The sequence below is a fragment of the Peromyscus eremicus genome, chromosome 3 (assembly GCF_949786415.1).
Source record: "Peromyscus eremicus chromosome 3, PerEre_H2_v1, whole genome shotgun sequence".
In the NCBI taxonomy this organism is placed as follows: Eukaryota; Metazoa; Chordata; class Mammalia; order Rodentia; family Cricetidae; genus Peromyscus; species Peromyscus eremicus.
Genome location: NC_081418.1, coordinates 157,441,644 through 157,455,304, shown reverse-complemented (window position 1 = coordinate 157,455,304; position 13,661 = coordinate 157,441,644). Strand labels below are relative to the sequence as shown.

General features: G+C 40.0%; 1 protein-coding gene across 2 annotated transcripts in view; it reads right to left on the bottom strand.

Moving 5' to 3' along the window:
* Window positions 1-286: 286 nt before the first annotated feature.
* The window catches only part of Resf1 (retroelement silencing factor 1), a 31,178-nt gene continuing 17,803 nt past the window's right edge, over window positions 287-13,661 (bottom strand). For both annotated transcript variants that reach the window (XM_059256430.1, XM_059256432.1), the window contains exons 3-5: window positions 5,973-10,428; window positions 4,195-4,278; window positions 287-1,172 (exon numbers count right to left, since the gene is read on the bottom strand). In XM_059256430.1, the coding sequence (XP_059112413.1) occupies window positions 1,015-1,172; window positions 4,195-4,278; window positions 5,973-10,371 (4,641 nt within the window). In that variant the 5' untranslated portion in view covers window positions 10,372-10,428 and the 3' untranslated portion in view covers window positions 287-1,014. The remainder of the gene's footprint in view (window positions 1,173-4,194; window positions 4,279-5,972; window positions 10,429-13,661) is intronic.

Below are 13,661 nucleotides of genomic sequence, written 5' to 3'. Positions count from 1 at the left end.
AATGTTTATATATACAACACTAGAGGTTAAAAAAGAAACAGGACTAGAGGTATAGTTAAGTGGCAGAGCACTTAACATGCATGAGGTCTAGTATTCCATTTTCCACCACTGGGAGAGGGAAGAATTTTCTATAAATAACCAATGCTCTCCTAGAAGTAAACATTCTGTGTCCTCTACAGCAAAGGCCATCTTAGCCTCCTTGAAGATGTGCCTAACTTATCCAAATATGCCTATTAGTAATTGTAAGAAAACAAAGAGAAATGAAACCATGAAGACTTCAACTGTAGTTCTTTAAAAAATAAATGTTTATTTCAAGTATGAAAAGTAATGTCAAGACATCTTCCAAAAATTCCATTCAGTTTAACAAAAGTATAAAACAAGACTTCTGAAAAAACCTTTACAATAAGGTACAAAATACTTAGGAATATACTTTTGACATTCACAGAGGCATTTTCTGAAAAATAAGGTTTGCTAATGTGCTTATTAGAAACAAAAATATATTTACAGTCCCAGTCAAATAAGTCCTTAGCTAATGAATAGTTATGTCAGCATAACAGCATTTCAAAGTAAGATTTGTGTAAGTCACCTTCACATTCTTTTTGGTTGCCGTTGTTTTGTTTTTGGAGAGAGGGTCTCATGTAGTCTAAACTGGCCTCAATGGACTATGCTGCTGAAGATGACCAATTCTTGATCCTCTTGTCTCCATCTGCCAAATGCTAGGATCACAGGTGTGCACCACTGTCCCAACAAGACTTAAAATAGTAAACATGGTTCAACTATATAGAAGATCACATACTTTGTAGTTCCCAGACAAATGCAATCTGTTTCTTTGCCTGCTCACCAGCAGCTAATCCAACATTTCAGTCACACAGTATCAATGAAAGACATAAGCTGTAACTGAACTCCTTGGCTGAGAAATCCAAATGTGAAAGTCCTGAGTTATTTCCAGCAAGGGAGCCTGAAAAGAAAAAGTTAGATAGCCGGGTGGTAAAGTAAAACCACTACATCCTGTGCCTATTTCACTGGACTGCTCCCGAGGCTTCTGCTTCTCTTCTCCAAGTACATTTTTTTGTAGGTCCGGAACATGACATTTGAGTCTTTCACTGGGTTTTGTAGCGTTTCAAATTCATCTGCACTGAAGCTTCTCTTAGAGAGTCTTGAATCAGCCCGATCTAAGAAAACAAAACTGATACTTAATGTTCAATATGACAAACATACACTGAAAAAAAAATGAGACAGGAAATGTGCATTGTGTGTGGGGGCAGAAAACTGAGCTAGATTGTTGAAATGGCAGTAAATGCCTATAACCACAGCATTTTCAAGGCTGAGGCAGGAGGATCTTCAGCTCAAGGCCAGTCTGAGTTTTTATTGTGGTTTTTGTTTGTTGGATGGTTTGGTTTTTTGAGACAGGGTTTCTTTGTGTACCTCTGGCTGTCCTGGAACTCGCTCTGTAGACCAGGACGGCCTCGAACTCACAGAGATCCACCTTCCTCTGCCTCCAGAATGCTGGGATTAAAGGCGTGCATCACCACCGCCTGGCTAGTCTGAATTTCACAACAAGAGCTTGCCTCAAAAACCAAAGGAAGAACTCAAAGGATGGTTCAGTGGTAGCTACCTTTAGTCCCAGCACTTGGGAGGTAGAGGCAGGTGGATCTCTGAGAAGAAGCTGGCTTCTACAAAGAGAGTTCTAAGTCAGCCAAGGCAACACAGTGAGACCTTGTCTCAAGGGGGGAAAAAAGAGCAAGAATGAGACAAGTTTGATTCCCAGCACCTACACAGTGAGGGCTCACAACTGCCTGTAACTCAGGGGATCCAATGTCCTCTTCTGGACTCTGAGGGCACTACATCCAAATGCACATAATTCTCTCACCCAACATATACACTCACTAAGGAAGAGAGACGATAACCAGAAGTTCAAGATCAGTATTAACTACATACAAAGTTCAAGGCAAGCCTGGGCTACATAAGACATCATCTTTTTTGTTGTTTGTTTTTTTCGAGACAGGGTTTCTCTGTAGTTTTGGTGCCTGTACTGGAACTCACTCTGTAGACCACGCTGGCCTTGAACTCTGAGATCCACCTGGCTCTGCCTCCCAAGTGCTGGGATTAAAGGTGTGCACCACCATCACCCAGCAAGACACCATCTTTTTAATTAAAAAAGAAAAAGGGAAGGGAAGGGAAAGGAAAGGAAGTGAAAGGAAAGAGAGGAAAGGGGAAAAAGGGGAAGGAAGGGAAAAAGAAAAGAGCAATAAAGAGCTTGGCCAGTTCCAAACAGTGAATGTAAAGGGGTAACTTTAATAGTCTACCTCTGAAAAGCCTGTACATTCCCTTTTCATTTAACCCTTTAGTTTACTGTTCCATGGGCCTTGTCTCTCCTGCTTCCAGACATTTATAGCTGCTCTCTCTCACTTCAGGGGCCTTCTTCCCCTCTTCACTAGACCTACACTTTCGATCCTGTGTATTCCCCTAACAGGCTGGCACTGAATGTCAAATCCAGAGCCTCAAGAATGCAAGGCAAGCACTCAACCTACTGAGCCATATCCCCAGCCCATTTTTTGTTCCTTCATGGAGACAGAACTTTGTTTTGTAACCCAGGCTGGTCTCCAGTACTCTATACTCCTCCTGCCTTATCCCCTCAAGTACTGGGGTTATAAGCATCAAACAGCATGGCTAGCTAAGCTTTTTCTTATGTGCATTATCTCAGTATGTCTATGACTCAGTTTGTACATGCTTGCCTATACATGTCTGACTCTCTATTCTCACCTTTGTCAAATTTCCTCTCTAAAAAAATACAATTTTTTAAAATTAAAAAAAAAATAGATGACTTGGTGATTAACAGTATACACCACTCTTGTAGTGGACCCAAGATCTATTCCCAGCATGCATATTGATGGCTCAAAACTGCTTACAAATCCAGTTCAGGAGGATCTTACACCTCTGAGGGCATTCAGGTACACAGACCCAGAGACCCATACTCATACACTAATTAAAAATAATAAATCTTTTGGCCAGGTGTGGTGGCACATACCTTTAATCATAGCACTCAGAAGGCAGAGGCAGGTAGATTTCTGAGTTTGAGCCCAGCATGGTTTCCAAAGCAAGTTCCAGGACAGCCAGAGCTACAGAGAAACTCTGTCTCAAAAAACAAAACAAATAATAATAATAATAAATCTTTTTAAAGATTCTGTCATTGCTCTTAGTAAAATTATTCCCAATTTCAAGACTCTGAAACTACCTTTGCTTTTTTTTTTTTTTTTTTCAAGACAGGGTTTCTCCGTATAACAACCCTAGCTGGCCTGGAAATCGATTTGTAGACCATGCTGGCCTTGAACTCAGAGGAATCCACCTGCCTCTACCCCCCCAAGTACTGGGATTAAAGGTGTGAGCTACTACCACTTGTTAAAAGGCTTCTTTTAAAAGAAGATCTACTCTATGAAATACATTCATTCCATTTTAAATTAAACAGAGGATCCAGTTAATACAGTTCCTGCCTAATGTGCACAGAGCCCTGGACTCTATTCTTAGCAGCACATAAACCTTCAGCATGTGAGAGTGGAGGCAAGAGGATCTTGTACTCACAGTGAATACAAGGCTGAGCCCAATCTCCAACAGACTGAAAGCTACCAGGACAACCATCCTTTTGTCCTTTAAAACACTTGCACCGCTATCCTCAATGAACTCTGAAGAGAGAGACCACGTTCAAGTTCCTAATCTAGCAATGCAATAAGCCAGATAACAAATGGGAATGTCCTTGCCTATCTTGTTTAGGGAATTGAATGAATGAGCCTGCAAATCAGCAAATGGAGGTTGGCAGACATTACTGGAGGCCAATCCAGCCTGCCACAGATCTTAGGGAAGAGTTTCATCACAATTACACAATATTGTTATTCACGTATCACTTGACACAATGTCAAAATTGAGGTCCGCTCAGATCCAGAAAATTCAAGACTTTATGTCAAAACTTACCTAATTCAGTGTGATAGTATTATTTTTCTGTTAAAAGGAACTAGATCCTGGCCTCCCACTCCATCCTGACAGAGAAAACAGAACACTATCCTACCTTCAGAAACAAACACCAAGGGACTAAAAAAAGAATATAAATAAAATCATGCATTGAGACAGTACTGTGATTATATCCATGTTATAGACAAGCTGGTAAATCAAAACAAAAAATGAAAACAGATGGTGTTTTACCTATTTCTTGACTTGATTCAGACATCTTTGTCCTTGTAGGGATGCATTTTAACCAGTCTTCTTTTGTAGTTTTTATTCCTGAAACTGTTTAAATATTTGTTTTCAGATATATAATCTTTATTCCTCCTCTATTTTAGCACAATGAAAAAAAAAACCTACCTATATATTACATCATGGAGTATCTTATATTATACCTATATACCATATGTAACGTAACTTTTTTAAAGGACCTGAAAAATTATTTTTACCAGGTAAGGAAATTGAATATTTTACAATAGGTAAATTAATTGTTTCTAATTTTCACACTAAATATTTCCTCATCTGAGCTGAATCACCAACATTTCTCAGGGTATTTATTTAAAGGTATGAGACAGGAAGTCACTCACTGCCCCTGCTCAATTCCAAATTCCCAGTTACACTCAAGGTCTCAGATTCTAAAAACCTAATAAAAATGCCTATTGAAATGATCCTTTTGGTTTTAATTTGATTTGTTTTGAGATAGGGTCCCATTATGTAGTTCTGGAGCTTACTACAACCAATCTGGTCTCAAATTCAGAGATTCACCTGCCTCTGCCTCTTACATGTTGAAATTAAGATGTGTGCAACCATGTCTTATTTTGAAATCAGCCATTTTAAACAAAATTATTTTTGTCTTCTGTACCTATCACTTTCCACAAAAAGTACTGTTTATGCTATAGCTTTATCACCCCAACAGATATACTCAGAAGAAAAAAAAAGAGAGAGAGAGAGACAAAACTAAAATTTCAACTAAAAGACTCGTTTTCCAATCTGAGTTTCATTGCACAATATATCAGCTATAATATCCACAATTTCAAAACCTTCTCTTATAACCATAACTATTCATTCTTTTTCCCCTTTAATTCTACACTTCATGGAGATAATACCTATGACTCACGACTGCAACTCTGGCTTTTTCACTATTCTTAGTTTTTGAGATGACGTCTTATAGCCAAGGATGGCCTTAAACTCCCAGGATTCTTCTGCCTCTAGCATTCCATATGTACCACTCTGCCAATCATTATTTAGACTTTGTGAGTAATTAGAGATTAATTTGTTCCAAGCGATTATAGCGTCTACAGGTCTTCTGTTTTATAAGTAGACTAGATGTTACCATTTTAACTTGGGGATAACATCTTCATCCTTAGTTTCAAAGATGGCAACAAACTGACCCATTAATTAACACATACATTACCTCTCAATATTTGGAACAAAGTTTCACATACAGGCTGCTTTGAAATTACCAGTACAAAAGGAAACTAAATCCAAGACACTAGTTGTGGCTGTGGTTCAGTGGCAGTGCTGGTGGTTTGACCACCAATATCACAAAACCAAAACTTCTTGAAACAAATGGACACTTTATACTTTTTAAACTTGTACCACAAGAAATGCTTTTCAGTGTAGTTTCTTAGGGACTTAATAAAATATTTGTGTTCAGGAAATGTTTGGAAAATTTGCCAGTACTAATTTACTATAATTTAAAATAAAGGGCAACAAACAGGAAACAAATGCTGCTCAATGAACACTGACTCACTGTCACCCCAACTCTAACCCATCCCATTCATCCACTCCTAGGACTACACCTCTATGGGTGCCTCACACATAAACAAACCACTGGTTGGGCCCTGTGGCCTACATTCCTACCAATTGGGAGATGAAGACAAGAGGATCAGAGTTAAAAGGCCATCCTAGATGATTTAACGCCAGTCTGAACCGTGTGAAACTGTCCCCCCACCCCCCAAGAAGAAATCATACTGAACCTTGCACAGGGGCTTGATCCCACCTAGGCCCAGGCCCAGGTTCATCCTGCTTGTCAACAGAGCTTGTATTCTTCAACAGCACATCTGGACATAATTTAAACTCCAACATCTGTTTGTCTGTGTCATCTTTTGTCATGGGTGTATATGCCCTACTCTTCTCTTTCTCTTTACTAAACTTCTTGGATGCACTGTCCAATTTGGTGAGACAAATGCTTTCCCGTTCTGTGCATTTAAATGCAACCCGGTTCAGGTACTGTTTCCTTTGTTCCTTTACCTGGAGAGGTATCTGGCTGGACTTACTCATACTGGTCAATCTTTCTAATTTGGTTTTATCAATATAGTCTTTGTCTGGCTGCTTCCTATCAAATTTCCCTTTACTATTTCTTGACACACTGTATGGCCTTGACTCCTCAGAATGGTGGACCTTGGGATTTTTGCCATGGCTGGAGTTATTGCGTTCTGGTTCTTTTGAGGGCTCTGCACTGACACCCTGCCCCTCAATTAACTTTCCCCAGCTTGCTGGTGCAGAATTCTTACTGGACTTCATGGGCTCAGGGTCACACGGCACATTCTCTACACAGATGTTTTTGGAAGCATTATTCCCTATTATATGTTTGTCTTTCTGCCGTTGTAAATATTCCTGCACGGTTATAACTCTGGTACTCTTAGAGGAGCTGCCCTTTGAGTCTGAGGACTCAGAACTTGGCACTGTCTTTTCTTTAATACTGGTGCTTTCGTTTGGTTCTGTCAGAGTGCTGCACAGTTTGAGTGTGTCTCCAGTGTTTTTGTTTTGCTCTTGTTTTTCATATTTCTTCTTTTTTATTTCCATATCTGGGCTAAGCACATGGTCTGTTTTTCTTTTTTCAAAATATTTCAGTCTGGAGCCACCTGCTTTGAATTTTAATTTTTTCTTTTCTGGTGACACTGACTGTACCAAAATGCTATTCCTCCTGCATGGATCTTTATTTGGCAAAAGTCCTGCATGTGCTTTTCCTGGACCTGAGTCTTGAGATATGTGTTTTTTCTGTAGGCTTTCCTGAGAGGCTTGTTTAGAAAATGCCAGCATATTTTTATCAGAGTTGGAAGTTATCACATGAGATATTTCAGGGGTTGCTGTTTTATTGCTTTTTAAGGGATTTGGTCCGTCACATTCAGATGAAACATTTTTTACTTTTTGCTCCATTTTCAGTGAGCTATCTTGTTTTGTTTTATATTCATCTTTATCTTTCTTATAACACTTAACTGAAAAATGACCAGTTAATTCCTGTTCCATCCTTGGCGAACTGCTGTCTTTTGTTTTAGATGTTATCTTTTCACCACGTATTTCAGAAAAATGGCCTTTCTCAGCTGCTTGGATCAGAGGAGTTTTTGAGTTATCAGAAATAGGATTAATTTCAAAAATAGTGATTCCACTATTGCAGGACTGCTCTCCTTGTTTGCAACTGTCGATCTCCAAAGAACACCGGTCTTTCTCTTTCTCTTCCATAGAACTGCAATGACACTGAGGCACACCTTCATAAACCATTGAGAGCCAACCCAGGGCACAGCAATGGATTTTGTCCTTCTCCAGGTCCAACATTCCAGGGTTATGACTTTCTTCTCTGGGGACCTGTGAGTCACACAGGCTCTTTACTTCTGCATGGACTTTTCTATTCTCAGGTTCTGCCAATTTGTCTAAGTCACAGAGCTGATCCTCTTCAGGAAATAATTCTTTGATTTGTTCTGAGTTTAATACTGTAATTTTTATTTGGTCTGTGTTATCCCCAGATACATTACCAATTTTACTACCAGTCTGATTTTCTGAAATTTCATTTGTCTTTTGTTGGCCCACAGAAACTTCATGTCTGGTCATAGTTTCAATGCCATAAGGGAACTCTTTTAGAAGTTCTGACAGCTGGTCATGTAGGTATGAGACAGATTCATTTTCATCATTAATCTCATTTATTTCAGGAAGACTGTGGCCTGACTTATTGCTGACCATATCAGTTTCCTGAGGGTGAGGATCTTGCTGAACAATAGCTGGTGAAACCACATCCTTAGCTGTTTCTTTTCCACCAATGTTCTCCTTACTGCTTTCCTCTAGACTTTCTCTGTGTGCTCCAACATACTCACTAGATGCTGGCTCTACAGGCTGCAGCAGCTCTGGCTGCACGGTGACTTCATGAAGAACATCTGTACACTGCACACACTTATCTTTCTGAAAACCAAAGTCTTTATTTTCAGTGGTGTCACCTACTTGTTCTTCTTGTTGACTATTGATTACCTGCTGATTAGGTGAAGGTTTCTGGGGCTCACTTTGTACAGAGTTGAATATCTCTGCTATCTGGGAATTGTAGGAAACATCACCTTCTGCAAGAGAACAGATACTTTCAATCTGTAACATGGGTCCACTCACAATGGTGCTGTCACTAGGGTTAGGCAGAGCTTCAGCACCCAGGGGAGAGTGTTTTCCTAGGCTGCTATCAGCTATGTCTAGATCATCCTGTGTTGGTTTGTGCTGCTTTTCTTTAGGCATGGGCATGGAAAGCTCAGCTGATACAGTAGTACTTGCTACTGCTCCTGTAACATCAAAGGGCAAAGCAGCAGTTACTGTTGTATTTTCTAGCTGCTGGTTTTGTAAGCTACAAACACTGCCTTCCTTAACAACTGGATACACAGTTTCAGGTACAACCTCAGGTGCTAATGCTTTTCCAGGTAAGGCATTGATATTCGAAAGAATTAAGGGTGACACCACAGCAATTTGAAGCTCTGTTCCTTTTCCAACAGCTACATCTGAAGACTCGTAACTCGGTGCGAGAACGGACAAGACTGCTTGTGACGAGCTGGTCATTTTCTGAGAATTTCTAACACCTGAACAAAAATTCTTAACATGAACTTCATTCATGGGATTTGAACTGCCAACTGCTATTGTACTGGTTCTTGATGCATTATACTGTTTTTCTTCTAAAGGTTTTGGAACATGTTCTGTGTTTTTTGGAGGCTGGTTTTTCCAAAGCGAAAGACATGTTGCTAGCAATTCCATGGAGCAGTGACCATCACTTTTAGCAGACATTTCTTTTGCTGAAAATTGAGAGTGCTGAGTTGGTTCAATATAAGAATTATTGGCTTTTTTACTACAACCAGCTGCCATCAAAAGATCTTTATTAATTTTAATTTTTCTTGCAAGTTCTGAAAACTTCTTTTTGATTTCTACTAGTGATTTAATATCCCTCACCAGCTTTTCTTTTGTGGCATTTGTGTCTATTACTTGATTTGTACTTGGATTGCAGGAATACTTTCTTTCCTCTTGATTATTCTGAACAAGAGTCTGAAGACCATCCCCAGAAGAACTAACAGAGTCACTGTAAGACTGTTTTATTTTCAACTCACAGAATTTTCCAATGGTGCTGACATTTTTATTAGTGTTCTGCCACTGCTGTTGAAAGCCTTTGTAAGTATCTTTCTTTTTTTCAGATGAGTGTATTTCTGAACTCTGAGGAACTTCCAGAGGCAAGTGTCTAGAAACAGGCTGAGAATTTTGCACTTGTTGGCTTCCATATCTACAACTGTAAGGGCGAGCAGGGAGTCTTTTGCTGGCTTCTGCAGCATACTGATATGATGACACAGGTACAGGATGCTTTGACTGTAACGACTGTGTAGAAGGTGGAAGCTGATTATTTTTAACTTGTAATGATGTAGATGGCACAAAGTTTTGTTTCTGAACAGAAGAGTCTTGCACAAAGTTTTGTGGTAAATAAGGATATTGCTTTGTAGGTGTCCTGTAATCTGCGTAAGTAAGTTCATTGGATGTGCACTTTGTCCAGTCAACCAGATGATCTGGTATCGAGTGGTTAAGTCCCTGATTTCCTTGATAATTACCTTGATAAGTTATAGGAACTCTTACAGAATTTGAAGGAGTCATTTGTAGTTGCACAGAATAGGTATCTGATGTGACAAGCTGACTCTGTGGTGCATGCATATAAGGCATATTAGTCCCACCATCGGGTTTATGGGATACGGTTGCCTCTGTATGAGAAGGCATAAAATTCCTCATTGGCGAGTTCATCCAGACATTTTGCATAACTCCTGAAGACACTGTTTGCAAACTGTGGTTTGGTTGTTGGGCTCCTTTAACATTTGTGTATGTGACTCTTTCTACTGAAGTCTGTGAGGCCACAACAGTCCTATTATGCATATTGGAGATCTGAGGAGTTACATAATTCCTGACGTTCAGAAGTGGCTGTGAAGCTGAATTTGAATTACTGGGATACATGCATGCTTCTTGGTTCTGTGCAAGACAGCTGAAAGAACTTTGAGAAGTTGTAGAAGGCATTAAAAACTGCTGCAAAACAGATGACTGGTTTTTAGAATATGGTGGTGGGTTTTGGGTAGTATTCTCTGGCTTTGCATTCCAATTCATAGTTGATCTGATTTAGTAGTAGTACTGTTGTAGTCTGTGGTTTTGAATGTCACAAATCTGCAAGAAATACAAATAAAGATCTTTTTATTGAAAACTTTTCTCCCGGGGCTGGAGAGATGGCTCAGAGGTTAAGAGCACTGACTGCTCTTCCAGAGGTCCTGAGTTCAATTCCCAGCAACCACATGGTGGCTCTCAACCATCTGTAATGAGATCTAGTGCCCTCTTCTGGCAAAGGTAAAACACTGTATACATAATAAATAAATTTTAAAAATAAATAAATAAAATGAAAAATTTTTTCTCCTACTCCCCCACTTTTCTTGAGACAGAATCTTTCTGGCCTAGAACTCCCTCTGTAGACCAGACTGGCTTCAAACTTGTAGTAATCACTCTGCTTAGACAGAATTTCAAAGAAAAATAGAAGCATATTATATCTAAGGTAACTACAAAAGGACCTCACATTAATAAGCCATACCCAGATAGAGCAGTAGTAGTGGGAGTTGCAACATAATTGTGCCAATTGTCATAATCAATGAAATGTGTAAAAACTGACTCCACAGAAAGCAGCTGTCACCTGTTAAATTAAAGTAGCACTTTTCTGCTTTTACTTATTTTTTGAGGTGAGGGTGATGGACTTAGAGCGACTCAAGCATGCTAAACATTCACTCTACTCATAAACTGTATGTCTGGACAATGTGGAGAGACCCTATCTGAAAAATGCAACAAAATCTAAAACATCTTTTAAGACACAAGGAATCCTAACAAACACAATCTACTGTTTGTCTGTTTTTCATATCACAGGCAGGCTATTAGATTTCACTAAAAATGCATCTACCTGCATAGCATTCAACCTAATGGCTATATCACTTGTGATATACCAAGACATTTGAGTCAGGTCTGGCTATGCATGTCCATAATCCCAGCACTCAGAAAAAGCTGAAGCAGGAAGACATTAAGTTCTTAGTTCTAGCTAAACTATAGAGTGAGTTCAAGGCCTACCCAGGCAATTCAGTGAAGCCCCATCTCAAAATAAAAAGTTAAAACTGTGAGGATTCAGATGGTCTACAGTTCCTTTTTCAAGCACAAACCCTGACTGAGGTGTGGCTACATAACTTCAGAAAGCTACAGGCATGAGATCATGTCTAAGTCTAAGGAAGAATGTCCTTCAACATACATAAGACCACAGGAACAGAGAAGTGTGGAAGAGGAACTCAGAATGGTACAAAGGGGACGACTTGCATTCAACTCTATTGTTAGTAGATAGCTAAATTGCTATAGATACAACTGTGGGAAAATAAAACTTATTCATTGTTGAAGTAAAGCCAGAATCATAGTCCTATGTCTCTGTCTACCACTGTCCCCCTTTCCAGGACCCTATGTTGTCCAAGGCTGTGCTAGCCTAGCCATAAAAACGAAAGAGAAAAAATATTATTTGACCTTTGTCCCTGGGTAGAAAACATTACATCACTTGCAGTGCCTTAAGTAACATAACAGGAGCACCTTCTACTTTCTTTTGTCAAGAGCTTCTTTTGCTCACATTTGAGTGTGTACTACTGATAAGAGGAAGAACTCAAGGCAGTCTCAGGAGGCACTCAGCACCAACGGCACAGAACTTTCAACCCCACCCATAACTTTAGAAAGCAGGAAGAGCCAGAGTTTAACACTGCAAGTATCAGAGTAAGCTTCGATACAAGGCAGTGTTACAGGATAGTGTACTCTGCCTAGAGATGGAGACCCCACCCACCCCTTGAAAAAGGGTGGCCCTATCCATCGCATCTGAGTATAGTACAGAAAGAATTGTTACAAGATACCCCTTAAATTTGCAATCAGTTGCAGGTAGTGCAGGACTCCGAGGAATGGGAACTGGGACAGTCTTGTGGTAGTGAGCCCTTTAACTAGTAGAATTTGATGACACAGGACTGAATGGGAGATCAGGATACCCAGAAGGCATGTGCACAAAACTAAAGAAGTTGGCAGGGAGAAAATTCCCTGTCTCACAAGTGTCGTGTGAAGGTAAAATACAGCATTGCAACCACGTGGGTCATGGGAAGTGACACACTAGAGTCACTGGCACAACAAGAAACAGGCCATGGAAACAAACTTTGGGAGAAGTTTAACTCTGGACTCCAGGCTGCAGAGATGAGAACACTGGCTGAGCACCTCACTAGGTCATCCAGTACAGTACAAAATATGTCGGTATTTTACTACTGCCCCAGTTCTGAACAGGGGTCCCCAAATATCTACACATTTGAGACAGGGTCTCACTATGTAGCCATATCTAACCTTAAACTTGTAGTTGTAGCATGAATCTTAAAAGTTCTTATTAATAAAATCAAACCTGAGGCCAGTTATTGGAGTGAAATGCTGGAAGGTCAGAGAGACAGAACAAGCCACAGCTAACCTCACATGGCCAACTTCTCAGCTGGTCTTCTTTCCTCAGACTGGAAGCTTCTGTATCCTCATCCCAATGGCTCTCAGCTGAACTGCTACTAGAAGCCTGAAAGCTTAACCAGCCAAATGCTTAACCAGCCAAATGCCTTTAGTTTCTGGTCCTCATGCCTTATGTACCTTTCTGCTTTCTACCACCACTCCCTGGGATTAAAGGCTTGCTTTCTGGGATTAAAGGCGTGATGAGTCACCATGCCTGTCTCTATCCTTGAACACATGGATTTCTGTCTCTGGAATGCTAGGATTAAAGGCGTGTGCTACCACTGCCTATCCTTTATGTTTAATATTGTGGCTGCTCTGTCTCTGACCCCAGATAAGTTTATTAGCATACACAATATTTGGGGGAAAACAATACATGTAGTGATCCTCCTGCCTCTCTACTTCTCAAGTACTCTAATTATAGAGCATGTTCGACCATGACCAACTAAAAATATAACCCTATATAACCCCATAAAAAAAATAACCTCATATTGGAGGTTAGAGGATGGAGACCACTGAATCGGGAATTCTAAGGCCAGCTAACCTATCTGAAATGGCCATGCCTGGCTTTCACACGGGTGCTGGAGATTTAAACTCAGGTCATCTTGCTTATTTAGTAAGCATTCTTACACACTATATATTTTAGTTATTTCACAGGAGCATGTGGTGGTTTGAATGATAATGGTCCACATAGGGTCATATATTTGAGTGCTCGGTCCCCACCTGGTGGAACTGTTTGAAAAGGATTAAGAAATGTTGCCTTGCAGGAAGAGGTGGGCTTGGAAGTTTCAAAAGCCCACATCCTTCCCAGTTAGCTCTCTTTGCCTCGTGTTTATCCATCAAGATATAAGCTCTTGGGTACTGCT